The sequence below is a fragment of the Mirounga leonina genome, unplaced genomic scaffold, assembly GCF_011800145.1.
Source record: "Mirounga leonina isolate KUSES-001 unplaced genomic scaffold, KU_Mleo_1.0 Mir_174, whole genome shotgun sequence".
NCBI lineage: Eukaryota > Metazoa > Chordata > Mammalia > Carnivora > Phocidae > Mirounga > Mirounga leonina.
In genome coordinates this window covers 61,497,968-61,513,795 of record NW_023270451.1, presented here as the reverse complement: position 1 = coordinate 61,513,795, position 15,828 = coordinate 61,497,968, and the positions used below count along the sequence as shown (strand labels likewise).

The window sequence follows — 15,828 nt, the reverse complement described above, 5'->3', positions numbered from 1 at the left end:
TCAATTCTCTTTTTTTCTGACCTCTTCAGAGCCAAAGGAAATTCTGTCAACATTATTTGTTAACATCTTGATGATCACAAAGATAAGTAAGTCACACTTCATGCGTCCTCCGCATGAAACAAAAAAATCCTCATATTTTAACATTTTAGCATAGAGTTGTAATCCTTTATTCTTTCCCTTTTGACTTCTGGTCTCCAATTTTCAAATTTTAACATGTGTCACACTGGTGGACCCAAACTGAACTAAATACAGCTTTTCGGAAAGTTTCTACATGATTGATGGCTTCCAATACCATCAAATTCTAAAATTTAAATGTCTAGCTTGCCCTTTCAGAATGAGCACAAGTTATTTTATAAAGTTCTAAGGTGAAATCAATGGCAATGAGAGATAAATTTCTAACTGTGAAAAGATCTGGTAATAGTGAATAAAGAGGGTAAACTGGAGAAGAAAAAGCAACCATGATGGCAAATTATTTCTCTGATAAATCATGAAAATGATTCTTCACATCTCTGAATTATAATAGGTGAAAATTTGATCCACCTTTAGGCTGAATCAAACATTTGAGGCCTTAGCATATAAACTACATCTAATCTTCCTAAAAGACAATAAGGATAGGAGACAAGTCAAAAGGTCAAACTTACATAATATATTTCTTTAATCAGAGTATCAGATGAAGAATTCTCAAATTTATAGGTAAAATGTATACCTGAAATATAATCATCTCAGGTATAGGCCAGGATATAAAAAAGAAGCAAGTTCAAGGGTACTAAGCAGTGTAAGAGACTGCTAAAATCATTCAAGCATTAACTAAAAGCTCAAATTTTATCAGAGTATACATAAATCAACTTTATTAGGTATTGTAATCTAATACAGCCTGATGACAGTGACATCTGGCTGAGAAACACAAATAAGTGTTTAATGACTATGAGTATCAGGATTCTAGAAGGAAATTATTTTAACAGGATAGCCTTTTTTTTGTTGCTCATTTCCACTAAAACAACTACTGAAATAAATTTTCAGTTTGTTCTACTGAACCCGTAATTCCACCACAATCTCTTCATTTGTGGATATTTATGCAGTCTGGTTTCTTTCCTTAATAAATGAAGTAATCTGTACCATACTAGTCATAGGTATAAAAAGTGTACGACTGATTTTAAAAGTAAAGTATTTCAATAAAAATAATACAATGAAATACCACGCTATGTAAAACACTGAGGGGCAAAATCAAACATAATTATATACTAAATTACTGTACATTGAAATCTGTAAAAATAGGGCGCCTGGGTGGCTCAGTTGGTTAAGCGACTGCCTTCGGCTCAGGTCATGATCCTGGAGTCCCTGGATCGAGTCCCGCATCGGGCTCCCTGCTCGGCAGGGAGTCTGCTTCTCCCTCTGACCCTCTCGACCCTCCCCCCTCTCATGCTCTCTCTCTCAGTCTCTCTCTCAAATAAATAAATAAAATCTTTAAAAAAAAAAAATCTGTAAAAATAATACATGCTTACTTGAAATTACCGTAACAACACAATGTTTAAGCAAAGGCATACAGACAATTTCCTCTAAGGTATACCTCACTCCTCTGTTTAAGATGGCCTCCTACTCCTTTCAGAAGAAAAAACACTGTTTCCATGGGCTTAGAAGACCCTGCATGTGGTGGTTCCTGCCTGGCTCCTTCTCAGCACCACCTTTCTCCTTCCTTACTATACACCAACCACACTGGCCTCTTCTCTGCTTCAACCCTCCAAGCACTCTTCCACCTCAGACGTGGCACTTGGTCCATCATCTTCCTGAAATGTTCTTCCTGATGCTCTCTTCCCATGGCGGGCTCTTTCTCATTTTCCAAGTACCTCCTCAAATGTCACCTCCTGAGACTACACCACTCCTGCTGACTACATTCTTAACAGCCTCCCCTAGTAATTCCTTCTTTATCCCTCTCTCCGCAACATTTCTTTTCTTCATAGCACTTATCAAAATCTAAACAAATCTTTACTTAATAGTTGCTTATATTCATTGCTTCTCTGTGTCATTACTGCCCACTTAGCAGCAGAGACTGCTATTGCTGGAGCTCTAGAATATTTGCTGAATGAATGAAAAGTTACACTCTCCCACTATGTAGAAGTATATAAATAGAAGTACCACTGTCTATTGGATAAATTATCTATGATTAAAAATTACCGTAGTTATACATTTACACTACTTCGCACCCACTCACTTTTGAAGCACTTAGCTTTCTAAGCTCTCAAAAGTTAAATGTTATAGGAATTTAATTCCTCTTTCCTATTTATAAAGACTTTCACTTGGATATTTACTGTTGATATTTTGGGGAATATAACTAATATGAGATGGTAAATCCATTTAGTAACCTCCCTATGAACAAGGCAATTAATTCCCTTATGCTCAACTGCAATTACTTGCGAAAGTAAATTTCTTACCCTTCAGCATAAAGTGTTCAAATACCACAAGCCACCCTGCAATGTGGTGCAGCGCACAAAGCACAAGCATTCCATGGAGGCTGTACGTTGTTTTTTAACATTTTATAATTACTTATTTGTGATAAGTAATACCAGTTTTTCATTTATGTTAATAGCATCAGATTAATAAATAAATTTTCCTCTTAAATAAATTTCATTTAAAAGTTTACTTAGTAAATAGATGTACAGATGATATGGATAATCTAAAAACCTTGAAGGTGGGATGTAAGTATTAAGGTCTGGGAAACACTGGACTGGATCACCTCGAAAGTCTTTTTTGTCCTTCTGTTCACTGCTCAACTATCTATTGGGCCAGGCTCTAAGTGTACAGAATGATTAAGAATCTCACATACCCTCAAGGGCCCTGGTTAGGAAATCTAATATTTTTTATTTTATGAAAATAATACGGTTATTACTTTGGATAGTAAGGTCTAATAGTGTTTACTAAATGTTTTCATAATTTAAAAGGAATCTCTTTAAAAGCAAAGGAACTGAAAATAGCCAAAAAATATTTTGTAATTATAAAGTGCAAAGTATTTAAATAAAAAAGGTATTTAAATAAAACATGTGCCTCACAATAAGTCTTAATATTTTAAAAAATGCCCCTTTTGCTGAAGGCACATCTATACAGCCTGTTTTAGAACTTCCAAAATGAGCTTATGTATCAAAGAAAGAAATCTATCTAAACTGAAGAAACTAAAAAAATGGAGAACAATTTAAAGAGAGGGATACTGAAAAGATCTGAGCAAAGACATAGATTATAGGATTGTTTGGTCTCCTAAAGTGATTCTAAAGGAAACTAAACTAATTTGAATTACATTACTTTCACTTCTCTTGGTTTAAAGTCATACCTTGAAGAGAAGGGGCTATTTGCACTGTAGCCTACCCTTGTTTGTCCATCAAAACCAAGTCAATCTTAGCATACTAAAATGTGACTCTATTTAATCTTTTGAGAAAATGTCACTCAACTACAATATCTCACATAAAGAAGGACACCACTAAACTATCCCTAAGACTCATAACTTGGGAATCATGTAATGCCTTTTCTTTTCTACTAACCTATTCAGGCGATTTTGTTGAACAAATATTTACTGAGAAATAACTACCATAGAGTCTGAAGACACTAAAATCTAAAAAAAAAAAAAAAAAAATAGTTCTTGACATTTATAGTAGGGGAGACAAACATATAAGCAAAAGGTAAATAAATAATTACCATTTAATTCAAATAATAATAAAATCATGGAGATAACAACAATTTGGAAGCTGGTATGATTCTGTTGAGGGGTAGGGTAAGGCACTAAGTGCTAAGTACCTACTCAATAGCCTCCTTCGTTACTGACAGACCCCCACACCCCTGGGGTGGCAATGTGCCCTGTTAAGCAACATTTCAAGAAGCAGCTGCAGGGAGCCAAGCCTAAGCAGAAGTCAGTAGGTAAGATTTCCAGAAAGACTCTTTAAAGGAACTGCAAAATATGCCATTTGAGTAATCCCTTACTGCAATTCTTCTTCTACCTGTTCAAAAAAGAGGAGGAGCAGATTAGAAGCAGCCCGGGACACTGATGATGTCAGGGTTGTCATACGAGCCCTGATCTACCTCCTCCAACAGATACTTTATATGAGAGGAAAATAAATCCTTTGTTTAAATCATTCTTTTTTTTTTTTTTTTCATAATATCGGAGTCCACATTAGGATCACCCATTGTAAATCATTCTTGTGTGACTTTTCTAAGTGATCAAATCTCTTCTCCTAGATATAAATGACATGAATATCAAGATTATTAAGGTGATTTTAGTAAAGAGACTGCACATGCAGGATTATGAAAAATGAAGAAAGTTTCCCAAGCAAAGACTGAAGGAAAAGCATGTCAGTCAGGTTTTTTAAAAAAGTTCTTGAACTGTGGCACACTGCAGAAGTGAAGAGGAAGGGGTAATGAGAGATATTTAGAAGATAAAATGAACAAGATGTGTTGATTAACTAAATGTGGGGAGGCTAGGGACAAGGAGGAGACGAGGATGACTTTCAATATCCCAATGTGAATCACTGGAAGATCAGTGGTTCCTGTGAGAGAAGGAAAGGAGGAGACTAAGAGTTAAATCTTAATATTAATACACTGAGTTCCGGGGCCTGAGAATTCTCAGTTAAGATGAATAGGCTCAGAAGAGAAGCCTGAGCTTGAGGAATCATTAATGTATAATTCCTAAAACTAAGAGAACACCCGGATAATTAATGGAGAAATGTTTCACAGCTTGGGTTGTGTGTGGGGCAGGGGGGAAAACTGGCATTTGACAGAACAGTTCTTCACCATGTGGCATTTGGTCTTCCTGGCCTCTGGAGTTGGGTAGAAGAAGGGAAGGGAGTTACCACTGAGTGAGATCACCTGAATACAGTAAAAAACAATGCAGGTCAAAGACAGTGCCCTGAGGAACAGTAACCTCATTATGAGTGATATCCACAGAGAAAGCAGAGGGTCACAAAGATGGGAGGACAATATAGACGATTAAGTCTCAAAAAAGAATGGATTTTTATATTAAGGATGTCATGATCACCTGAAATAGCAATTTAATATGGAGTGCTAAAAGAGGAAGGAACAGAAGGAGGGAGAGGAAAAGAAAAGTCACAAAAAAAAAAAAAGGGGAGAGGGAGGACAGAGGAAGGAATGGGAGAGGGAGGGAGGAAGGAAGGAGGAAGAGTAGAGGAAAGACAAAAGGCCATCCTGGAAATTAATGGGGGAATGGGGAAGAAACTGGGTGCCACTTGGAAGAGCTGAAAGTGAAGCAGTGCTCTAAGAAAATGAAAAATTCCACTTAGAGAAGATGGAGAGAACCTTGAAGGAAGAAGTGCGCATCCACCGTGTGGTGCTCTCACAAGCTAAGATCATTTTATAGACATGTGTACACATCCTCCTGTAAGTCACACATTAATATTGCTATTTAATAGATAAGAAAACTAAGGTTTTGGGATTAAGTAACTTATCCAAAGTCCTGCTGGCAGTGAAATGGCTGAACTCATGTCTGTATGGATCCATTATGGACACTTGCTTTTTATTACATTTCGTTCAATTCATTACATCACCTTCTACTACCTCACTCCCTAGCCTAAAAAAATCTATCCCCCTCAAAGAATTTACTAAGTTTTATTTTCATTCTGTGTTTATCCATATCTCCGAGTGAACTGCTTTCCCCTCAATACAACACCTAATCCAGGCCCCAGAGCTTCTGAATAAATTCTGTTCAAAACTCATCTCATATCCTCTAAGAAATTAACAATACTCAACATGAGTTAGTTCAGTTTTTTACCAGATACTTAATATTTAACTGCATTAATCTTTATTACATGTTTCTATACAGGCTCTTCACTTTAGTTTGTGGGCGTGTCTTCCCAACTAATTTACCAACACCTTGAGAACAGAAGCCATTTACAGTATTTTCATTTTGTTCCTCCGTTATATGCAAATAAAACTCCATTATACAAAGCACAAGAGTGAATAAACAGTGTGGTTCATAAATAATGGATAGATACATACCAAAAATCCACACATATTTAGAAAGAACATACTTATATTATACATATTTTTCTAAATGTATGATATACATTGAAATTTTTTAAATGTATAAAAAAGTACTAAAATAACAAAATATGAACAAAGAGCATAGCCAAACAGCTATAAGATTTAAAAAGCAGGTAGTCTCTAAATAAAGACTGACATATATACTCATTAAATATGAGGAGCAATGTTACTAAACAAATTTCTCTTGGATTCAAATATAAATGTCTTTTTCTGTGTTTATAGACATAATTCAAGACCAAAACAATTAAGAACTTTTCTTTCCAATTCCATAGTAAATCAAGCTATAGTTTACTCTGCCTTTCTAAAGGCATTTTATCTTTTATCAAATTGTTTCAAAATCACTGCATGAACAAAAGAGCCTAGGTTATTATAGCCATTAAAAATTTCCACTATATGAGAACAAGGAAACATTTCCTATGGCATCACATGACAAATGTTTTCTAGTTTTCTATAAGCATTTACAATGTACACCATATGTGGTATGTATCTTTTATCTTGTGTCTTACCAATAACATTTATATTTATATATACTTGTTCAGTAATGAGACTGTATCCAGATAACATTACAAAAATAGATATGAAATCTATATGCTAAAGTTGGCCATAAGTGTCCATTTGTTTTTAGCTTTAACTTGCTTTGAGGCAGAACCAGAAATGAGTATTTCCTAAAGTATATAGTTTAGAAGATCCTTTACATAAAAGAGAGCATCATAATTATACCACTCTGAGAAATACTGCCTCTGTCTTACAGTGATTTCAATCTTTTTCAAGTACTACTACAGCAAAAAAGAACATTTTTTTAAAGTTTAATCAAGTGTTTCCCATTTTTGCCACCTGAGCCAGTTGGTGAGTGCTATCTATTTGACATCACTTTATAGATAGTTGAGTACTATCTCTTAATACGGACTCAAATGATGCTCTTCTTCATTTAATTAGGCAACCAAGAAGTCTTGTCAAAACAGTAATCTTATGTGTATTTTACCACAGAAACAATCTCAAGATGATTTATCAGGTAAGTAAATATACTACCTTAAGATAAGGATTAGTAAAATAAATTTAAACACCAATTCTTGTTAAAAAAAAAAAAAGTCTAACATCAGCTAAAATCTAACAATGTAAATTTGGCTAAAACGTAAGGTTTTTAACTGTTGACTAAAACTGTGGACTCTGACTCTTCTCCACAAAGAAACCAAAAAATAGACACTGAAACCTCAAATGAAATGGGATCAAGAAAGCAATACTTCAAATTTAGTCTATTCTTCCTATTAACATTTAAGCCAACAAAACTTAAAACATAATCCATAATTTAAGTACTTATGGCATAGTATGCACATTAATTTTACTTACCAAGTCATATATCTGATTTGCCAATTGTACCTTCTCATCTGCATCTTCCAAAGCTTTATAGTAATCCTGAATAAAAACATTTTCATTTCAAGAATAAATTAATAATTTAAAAATGTGTATTCAGCACATATAACTGCATTTTTATTATCATACCTTATACTCAATGTCAGTCATCCTACATTAGCAATAAAAACCCAGTTAAGGATAGGATGGGGATGGGGTAGGATTAGAAATTATGTACAATGGCCAAGAATTAAAGGAAGATGTTCAGCATTCCTAAAAAAGATATAAGCAAAATTAAATACCAGTCCAAGTCTAGCCTCTAAACTAGTAAAAGTTATGTGAACTCATGAATAGTTCTTTTTCATTCAAAGAAAATGTTACAATTTATTTAATTTATAAAGAACATTCGCTCTCCCCATTTTTAAAACTTTTTAACCAAAGTATAACTACTGAAAAGATTCTGGCCTGTATGTCCTTATTTTCCAATTGTTCTGGAACTCTCATTTTAAGTTAGGGATTAATTCATACAATTCAATCTATACTTTAGATTTCTCCTCAGTATAAAGCAAATCATTTAAGAACAAAAACATGATTCTATCAATTTACATGGAGAACTAGACTGTTAAGATAGACAAGCTGTACTACACCAAAAACTTAATAGGTTAAAGGAATGAAGACTGACTTTGGGTTGCAGAGCTGACCCTTGAACAGTGTGTCCCCCATGTGGCTGAAAATCCATATATAAGCTTCTGACTAAAAGCTGAACTACTAACAGCCAACTGTTGACTGGAATCCTTCACTGATAACATAAACAGCAGATTAATGTGTATTTTGTGTATTATGTCCTTATTCTTACAATTAAGTAAGCTAGAGAAAAAAACGTTATTGAGAAAATACATTTATAGTACTATACTGTATTTATCAAAAAAATCCACATGTAAGTGGACCCATAGAGTACAAACCCGTGTTGTTCAAGGGTCACCTGCACAGAGATGCTATCTGTACTCATATACACCAGGCCTCTTCCAAGCCAGGACCAATTATGTGCTTCCCCCCATGTGGCAAAATAAAGAAAAAATTCTCTAAATCTGAGTTTCAAATTTCTTTCTCAGCTGATTTTTGAACAATTCTATGAAGGCTGGGGATGAGGGAGCCATTATTACTCAGAGATATTAAAGAACTTGTCCAATGTCACACAGAAAAATGGCAGTCACAACCAAACCCAGGTCTTTTATGTAGTTCTTCCAATGTATCCCAAATACACTAGGTTATACATTTAAAGCAAACCTTGGGAAGAGATCTGATACTCATTCTAATCTGGAAGAGACCTGTAAGTACTATAAGACTAATCAAAATTCAAGGAATTCTGTATTTCTAGGCTCCATTCATATACAGATTTATAGTTTTAAACTAAAAGACTTTTTGTGATCCTTTCAACACTTAAGATTGTGTTCTTCTGTGATTCTACCAACTTAGGTACCTAGCAATATGTAAAATATGCTTCAAGGTCAGCTAATTCTCACCCCAGTTTGTGGCCAAAATTGGAAGACAATGTAATATCTGTGAAGACAAGGCAACCTTAATTAGCTGTAACCAGAATAAAATAAAAGAAAAAAATGGACTTTTTTTATGATTCTGTAATTCTCTAATAAAAGTTGATAATTTTTGAAACAAATTTTAAATTACCAAAATGATTAAAAATTCCTACATCTGAAGCTCTAAAACACAACAAATTATTTAAATCCTAAAGAGCCACTGATAACTTTCCCTCATTTTGATATCCAGAAAACAATTTCATTTTAAAATATCTTTCTCAGAGGACCCCAATATTTACTGATAGATCATCCAGAGTGTTGAACATACTTTTTTGATGGATGCCATTTGTTCTTCTCTCCACTCCGGTTTATTTTTCTTTGCATTCATAAAGAATTCACTGACTCTTTGTTCTAGTTGATCCATTGCATCTATGACATAATAAAAACATTTCATATTTAGATGACCAAATTCATACACTAAATATACATGCTTTGATTTGGGGAAAGAAAATATCTGACAACATACACTCTTTCACTTGGCCAATAACTTAAATATGTCATGCTTTGATTATGTAAATGCTTTAATTACTCTAGTTAAAAAAAAAGTTACAATTTTCTCTGACAATTTATATTTGTTGTTATGTCAAAATTTTTCCAGTAGTCAAAGTAGTCAACAACATATATAGGTTCTATACCATAGTATTTCAATAGTACAGCCTTTGGGTCAAAAGCTAATGGTATTAAATCAGCCAAATGTACCAAAGCACAATTTCTTATTAAGAGTACTACTAGATGAAATAAGTCAAACAGAGAAAGACATGTATCATATGACCTCACTGATATGAGGAATTCTTAATCGCAGGAAACAAACTGAGGGTTGCTGGAGTGGGGGGTGGGGTGGGAGGGATGGGGTGACTGGGTGATAGACACTGGGGAGGGTATGTGCTCTGGTAAGCGCTGTGAATTGTGCAAGACTGTTGAATCTCAGATCTGTACCTCTGAAACAAATAATGCAATATATGTTAAGAAAAAAAAAAAAAAGAAGGTAGTGGGAGGGGAAGAATGAAGCGGGGGAAATCGGAGGGGTAGATGAACCATGAGAGACGATGGACTCTGAAAAACAAACTGAGGGTTCTAAAGGGGAGGGGGGTGGGAGGATGGGTTAGCCTGGTGGTGGGTATTGAGGAGAGCACATTCTGCATGGAGCACTGGGTGTTATGCACAAACAATGAATCATGGAACACTTCATCTAAAACTAATGATGTAATGTATGGGGATTAACATAAGAATTAAAAAAAAAAAGTAAAAAAAAAAAAAAGAGTACTACTAGATAATCCTCACATTTCTTTTAATAAGTAAAAAAAGATTTTAACCTCTCACTATATGGCATTTAGCACCCCATCATCTCGTATAATGACTGACAGTAGAAGGTACATCATTTGTTCACTTACACACTATATTATTTATTCTAGGTAAGTTTTTCCCTAAGTGTGTGCCAAGAATAGTCATCTCATTCCATGTCTGCTATAAAAGGAAAAGTTAAAAAAAAAAAAAAGTGATTCTGTTGCTATGTAAGTGAGGGAAAACCTTTCGGAGATTTTTCACGGCAATAATATAATAGGTTTTTAAAGACTCTAAGAAGTCTTACAGTTAATTTTTAAAAAATTTTCCTTTGTTTAAATAAGCAATTTCTAACTTATTTTACAAAGAAGTCTCTTTTATTAATCCATAGTACCTATTAACTTTACAAAATTCTAATTATTATAAAATGTAAGTTTATAAAACCTCTCATTTATATAATCTAAGTACAAATCACAAGAGAATTTAAAATTTGTAATGATAATGAAGGAGAATAAAATAACAGTTACCCTTTATTGAATTTCTACTTTGTATCAGATACTATAAATTCTAATTTAACTGTGTTATTTTAAATCCTCAGATGATTTTCATTTTATAGACAATGAAAACCATGGTCAAGGTCAAAAAATAAGTCAGTAAAACTCTAATACAAACTCAGATCTATCTGACATCAAAACCTGTAGAAAACACTACTTTAGCATTTTTTTTAAAGATTTTATTTATTTATTTGACAGAGAAAGACACAGCGAGAGAGGGAATGCAAGCAGGGGGAGTGGGAGAGGGAGAAGCAGGCTTCCCGCGGAGCAGGAAGTCCGATGCGGGGCTCGATCCCAGGACCCTGGGATCATGACCTGAGCTGAAGGCAGACGCTTAATGACTGAGCCACCCAGGCGCCCCTACTTTAGCATTTTGACTACATTAAAGTTAAAATGAATTTTGTGAGCAAGCTAAAGAAATACACAATTCAGACTTCTACACTACAATCCACTGAATAAAAGAAGGCTTCCATATCATATCAACTTGTATTAAGCATGGCCACATGAAACTGGCAAGAGGCTGAGAAATGTATATTCATGAACAATGGACATGGAAGTGCGTGGAGGGGTAGGGGGGTAGAGAAGCAAGAGGGAGAAAGGACAGGTCCTTAACCACCTCAAGGAATGCTGGTTCTCTGATGTCTTTCCATGATACCCCTTTCCTCCCAATCGTACCCCAAAACCCAGATCTTCCTCCACCTCTACTTTTCTAAGAAAAAAACCTGGCGCCTTGAGAAACATTTCATGTATATAGCCTAAACATAGCTGGAATAAATGGGACCAAGAAACATATTATCTGGGGATAGACCTCATGAAGGCCAGTCATTACTATCATTTAGACAATTTAATTAAGGAGTACCTACATCTAAACAAAGAGAGTAACATCCAGCCATAAGGGTACACCTAATTGTACATTTTAATTATGTACCGTATAATTCATTTCACACTCTTAATTTTTAATATAGTAGCTCTACAAGATAACTGGAACAGATATATTACATTCATTTCTTAAAGGGGAAGGTTTATGAAGTTCTTTCAGAGCATGGTGGACATATATTTGTACTCATTTTAAGTGTAATTTTGCTCTAAGTATATACCTTCTTATCTCCAAAGGCACTGACTCTTTACTTTCTTTGAACCATAAACCCCTTTTTAGAGACTTCACAGAAAAAATGATCAGATAAACCAAATAGCACTCTATGAAAGAACAAGGTTAATTTTGGGAAAAAGTAACCAGACTACCAAGCTATCACTGATAGAAGAAAAAGTCAAAATTTTTATTACAACAGATAAGAAGCTTTACAGTAAAATCTATTTCCCTCACTCATTTTGATTGAAAAAATATCATCCTGTTGACAAGTGAGAATGTATCCTATAATGTGTAACTTTTCAAAATGTGACATTCCAAGTTCACCAGGGTCACTAAAGAATCGCATATGATCTATGCTTCTGTATTTTCCGCTCTTGAAAATTTTTCAACAGAACGAACTTTAACAAAAGTATAAATGCTGAAATCTATGTTCCATACGTAAGGGCTCAAGTCAAAATCTTCTCAACATTTACACCGATGCGCATTAAGACATATATCTACGTTCTCACTGAAGGTACAGAAACTTTTATTGCAGAGTCTTGAATTCGAGAAAGGAACACATACACGTGCCCTAGTGCCTCCTTCTCTTGTAAAAGCAAGGAGAAAAGCAGCGTGGAAAGCAAGAGGCAAGATTCGGCACTGCCTTTTCTTTTTTACAACTCCTTATGCACTAGCCAGTGAGCCGGAGGAGAGTCAAATAGCAGAGGCGATGAAGTCGATGGCAAGTAAGTCTGGCACTGAACGCGCGCGGCCAAGACGGGCAAACGCGCCGACTTACTCTGCACCTGCAGGTCCATCTCGCGCATCTCGGTGAAGCGGTCCCGCAGGTCCATTGGAAGCTGCTCAATCACTGTCAAAGGGAGAGTCCGTCAGAGGGGCGGGGCCAACGGCGAAAGTACGCGCTTACGTCGCTGCGTGCGTGCGTCGGGGGGGTCGAAGGAGCCGGCAGCCCACAGCGAGGCTGCCAGTTACCGTGAGAAAGAAACATCCCCCGCCTCCCCCTCCCTCCCGCCATCCCGCCTGCCCGTCCACTCGCGCTCTTGCCCGCCCGCAGGTCCCACAGACGGCCCCCGCCAGCGCCGCCCACTCACTTTCCAGATAGTCCTCTAGGTACAACATCGCGGCCCTTAGAGCTGGGGGAACGAGGGGGTCCAGGGGTTTATTTGTGTCACTCGCTGTCGCCGGAGTTTTGTCCCTTCCAATATGGCGCCTCCGCTAGCAGCACCCGCTCAGCTTCGGCGGAAAAAAAAAAAAAAAGAAAGAAAAAAAAAACCACTTTGGCGCCTGACGGCGCTTGCCTCACTGCCGCCCGGAGCTGTCATTGGTTGGCTGAAGCAATGACGTAGGCCGACGGGAGGCCGCCCCCGCGCCTTTATGGGAAGTGTAGTTTCATTCCGTCCCAACAGCGATTAATATGCTTGACAGTTACCCACGTAGAAACTACAAAAACCAGTCGTCCTTGCGAACGTTGCGCAAGAGAATCTGAAATGCGGTGGCTCTGTTTATTTGTTGATTTTTGCACAGGGAAAGACGGGAGTTGTATGCGCCTGCAGAACACAACTAGGAACAACTTTTCACCTGTTCTTTACTGCTAGGATTCCATGCCCTGGCGTTTGTGAGTCATAGATTTCAGGTAGTGCTAAGCAAATAGAAAGTGTTCTGACGCTAGAATAATCAGCAAAGTTCGGGCGACTTGGATTGTTTAAAACAGAACTCTTTGATGGAATTTATCCTTAGTATCCACTGCTAAAAATATAAATGGGACGTCTGGTTGGCTTCCTTGTCACTAAAATAGTGTCACTAAGAATATGGGGTGAAGATGAATTTCCCATATTAAAAGATATAGAAATAGCCCTCGACAGCCTCTTACATATTTTATTTTGCGGTCTGTCTCATCTTTAATCGTAATGTAATTGAGCTATACGTAGAACCTGCACCCAGAAAAAAAAAAAAGAAGAAGAAGAAGAAGAAATAGCGAGAAAGCAGAAATAACGGATGAAGACTTAATATCTAATGAACTATCCTAACAATAACTTTAGATTACGTTAAGTTAATAGCCTGTATTGGCCGTCTACAGTCCTGCGCGGTGTCTTTTTCTACCTTTTGACTCCTCCCCGAAAGTGCTCACCAGTGATATATTTAGTCCCTTCACTGCTCAGTTTTCTTTTTCTTAAAAATATTTGCACTCAGTAAAGGTTGCGTATTCTTTTCCACCTGTCTTAGCTCTATTCGTTTTTCGGGAAAATTTGTCTTTGGTTCATAATTTAATGTTCTGTTGTTTTTTTTTTAACAACTTTTTATTTTTATTTATTTTTTTAAAATTTTATTTTATTATGTTATGTTAATCACCATACATTACATCATTAGTTTTTGATGTAGTGTTCCATGATTCATTGTTTGCGAATAACACCCAGTGCTCCATTCAATACGTGCCCTCTTTAATACCCATCACCAGGCTAACCCATCCCCCCACACCCCCTCCCCTCTAGAACCCTCAGATTTTATTTATTTATTTGAGAGAGAGAGAATGAGAGAGAGCACATGAGAGGGGGGAGGGTCAGAGGGAGAAGCAGACTCCCTGCCAAGCAGGGAGCCCGATGTGGGACTCAATCCTGGGACTCCAGGATCATGACCTGAGCCAAAGGCAGTCGCTCAACCAACTGAGCCACCCAGGCGCCCTGGAGTTGAAACATTTTATGCATTTGAGTTTCCTCCTTTCCCCCTCTGTTACATTTTCTGGAGTTGAAACATTTTATGCATTTGAGTTTCCTCCTTTCCCCCTCTGTTACATTTTCTTACACTCAAGATTTTTTCCACTGCTTTTAATCAGGATACTTACCTGTCATATTGATGAATGTCAAAGGAAACTTACCTCAATTCTAATAATTACCTAGTTTACTTTCTGTACTTTCATCTAAAATCTAGTGCTTTCAGTCTTACTCCCTCTTACACTCCCTCCCTCCCTTCCTTTCTTCTGGCTGCCTTTAAGATCTCTTGGATATTTTTGCAGCTTCTCAGTGGTGAATCTAGGTATGTAGTCATTTCTTTCTTTCCTTCCTTCTTACCATTCAAAAAATGTCTAAACCATGCTTAGGATTTTAAAGGATTGCTGAATCTCAGGGTTAGTGTCCTGAAAAAATTGTAGAAAATTCTCAACCATTATCTCTTAGAACATCTATGGGACATCTCTAAGACTTTCTCACTTTATCCTCCTTTTCTTTTCTTTCTTTTTTTCTTTTTTTTTTTTTGGCCTTTTATATGGTCCATCTCAATATTTTCAAATAACTTTATTTTTACAAATTCTATTTAGTTCTTTTTGAGCCATTTTCTAATTTCTTATACAAATTAAATGTAATATTAACATAATGTAAACATTAAATGGTCTATGTTCTGTGTCTGTTACATCCAAAACTGAAAGTTTTATGGGTCTTTTGTGCTGTTTGTTGTTTCTTCTAGCTTTTGCTCGTGGTGCCTGTTTCCTTGGCTGTTATGATTTTGGATTCTGCACTTAAGTTTCTGGGGTTGTAACTGTCAGGATTCTCTAAGGCCAGAGTTAAAATTGAGTTTTCCTAGACAGTATTAGAATTTGCTTCTGCAAGTTGCATGGAGGCACCATTAACCCTACGACCAGATTAAATTTTCCACTTAAAGTGTTTGGACTGCACAGATGGATTTCTTTTGGCCTCAGATCCAAGTGGCTTGGATTTGATTTTCAGAGGACATTCTCAGAAGAGACTTTTTCTTCCTTTCCCAGATTCCAAGGTCAAGTCAGCCATGTTTCTTTATTGACTTGTGCATCAAATTTCTTTCTCATTCGCCCTTACACTGGGAATACGGCCTTTTGGGGCCTCAAATTTTGCCCCCTATTAGAATCCTCCTTTTGGATGGGTTATTGGCTTTCTTTCCTGATCTTGGCATGCTG

At 36.4% G+C, this 15,828-nt stretch overlaps 1 protein-coding gene across 3 annotated transcripts in view; it reads right to left on the bottom strand.

Annotated features, from left to right (window-relative positions):
• The window catches only part of ING3 (inhibitor of growth family member 3), a 28,991-nt gene extending 14,115 nt beyond the window's left edge, over window positions 1-14,876 (bottom strand). Inside the window, exons 1-5 of one of the 3 annotated variants that reach the window (XM_035020993.1) lie at window positions 14,638-14,876; window positions 12,998-14,199; window positions 12,685-12,756; window positions 9,250-9,350; window positions 7,384-7,449 (exon numbers count right to left, since the gene is read on the bottom strand). In XM_035020993.1, the coding sequence (XP_034876884.1) occupies window positions 7,384-7,449; window positions 9,250-9,350; window positions 12,685-12,756; window positions 12,998-13,025 (267 nt within the window). In that variant the 5' untranslated portion in view covers window positions 13,026-14,199; window positions 14,638-14,876. Of the gene's footprint in view, window positions 1-2,756; window positions 3,981-7,383; window positions 7,450-9,249; window positions 9,351-12,684; window positions 12,757-12,997; window positions 14,200-14,637 lie in introns of those variants that run through there. The other 2 variants (XM_035020995.1, XR_004682083.1) reach the window with 2 other exon arrangements.
• Window positions 14,877-15,828: the final 952 nt, after the last annotated feature.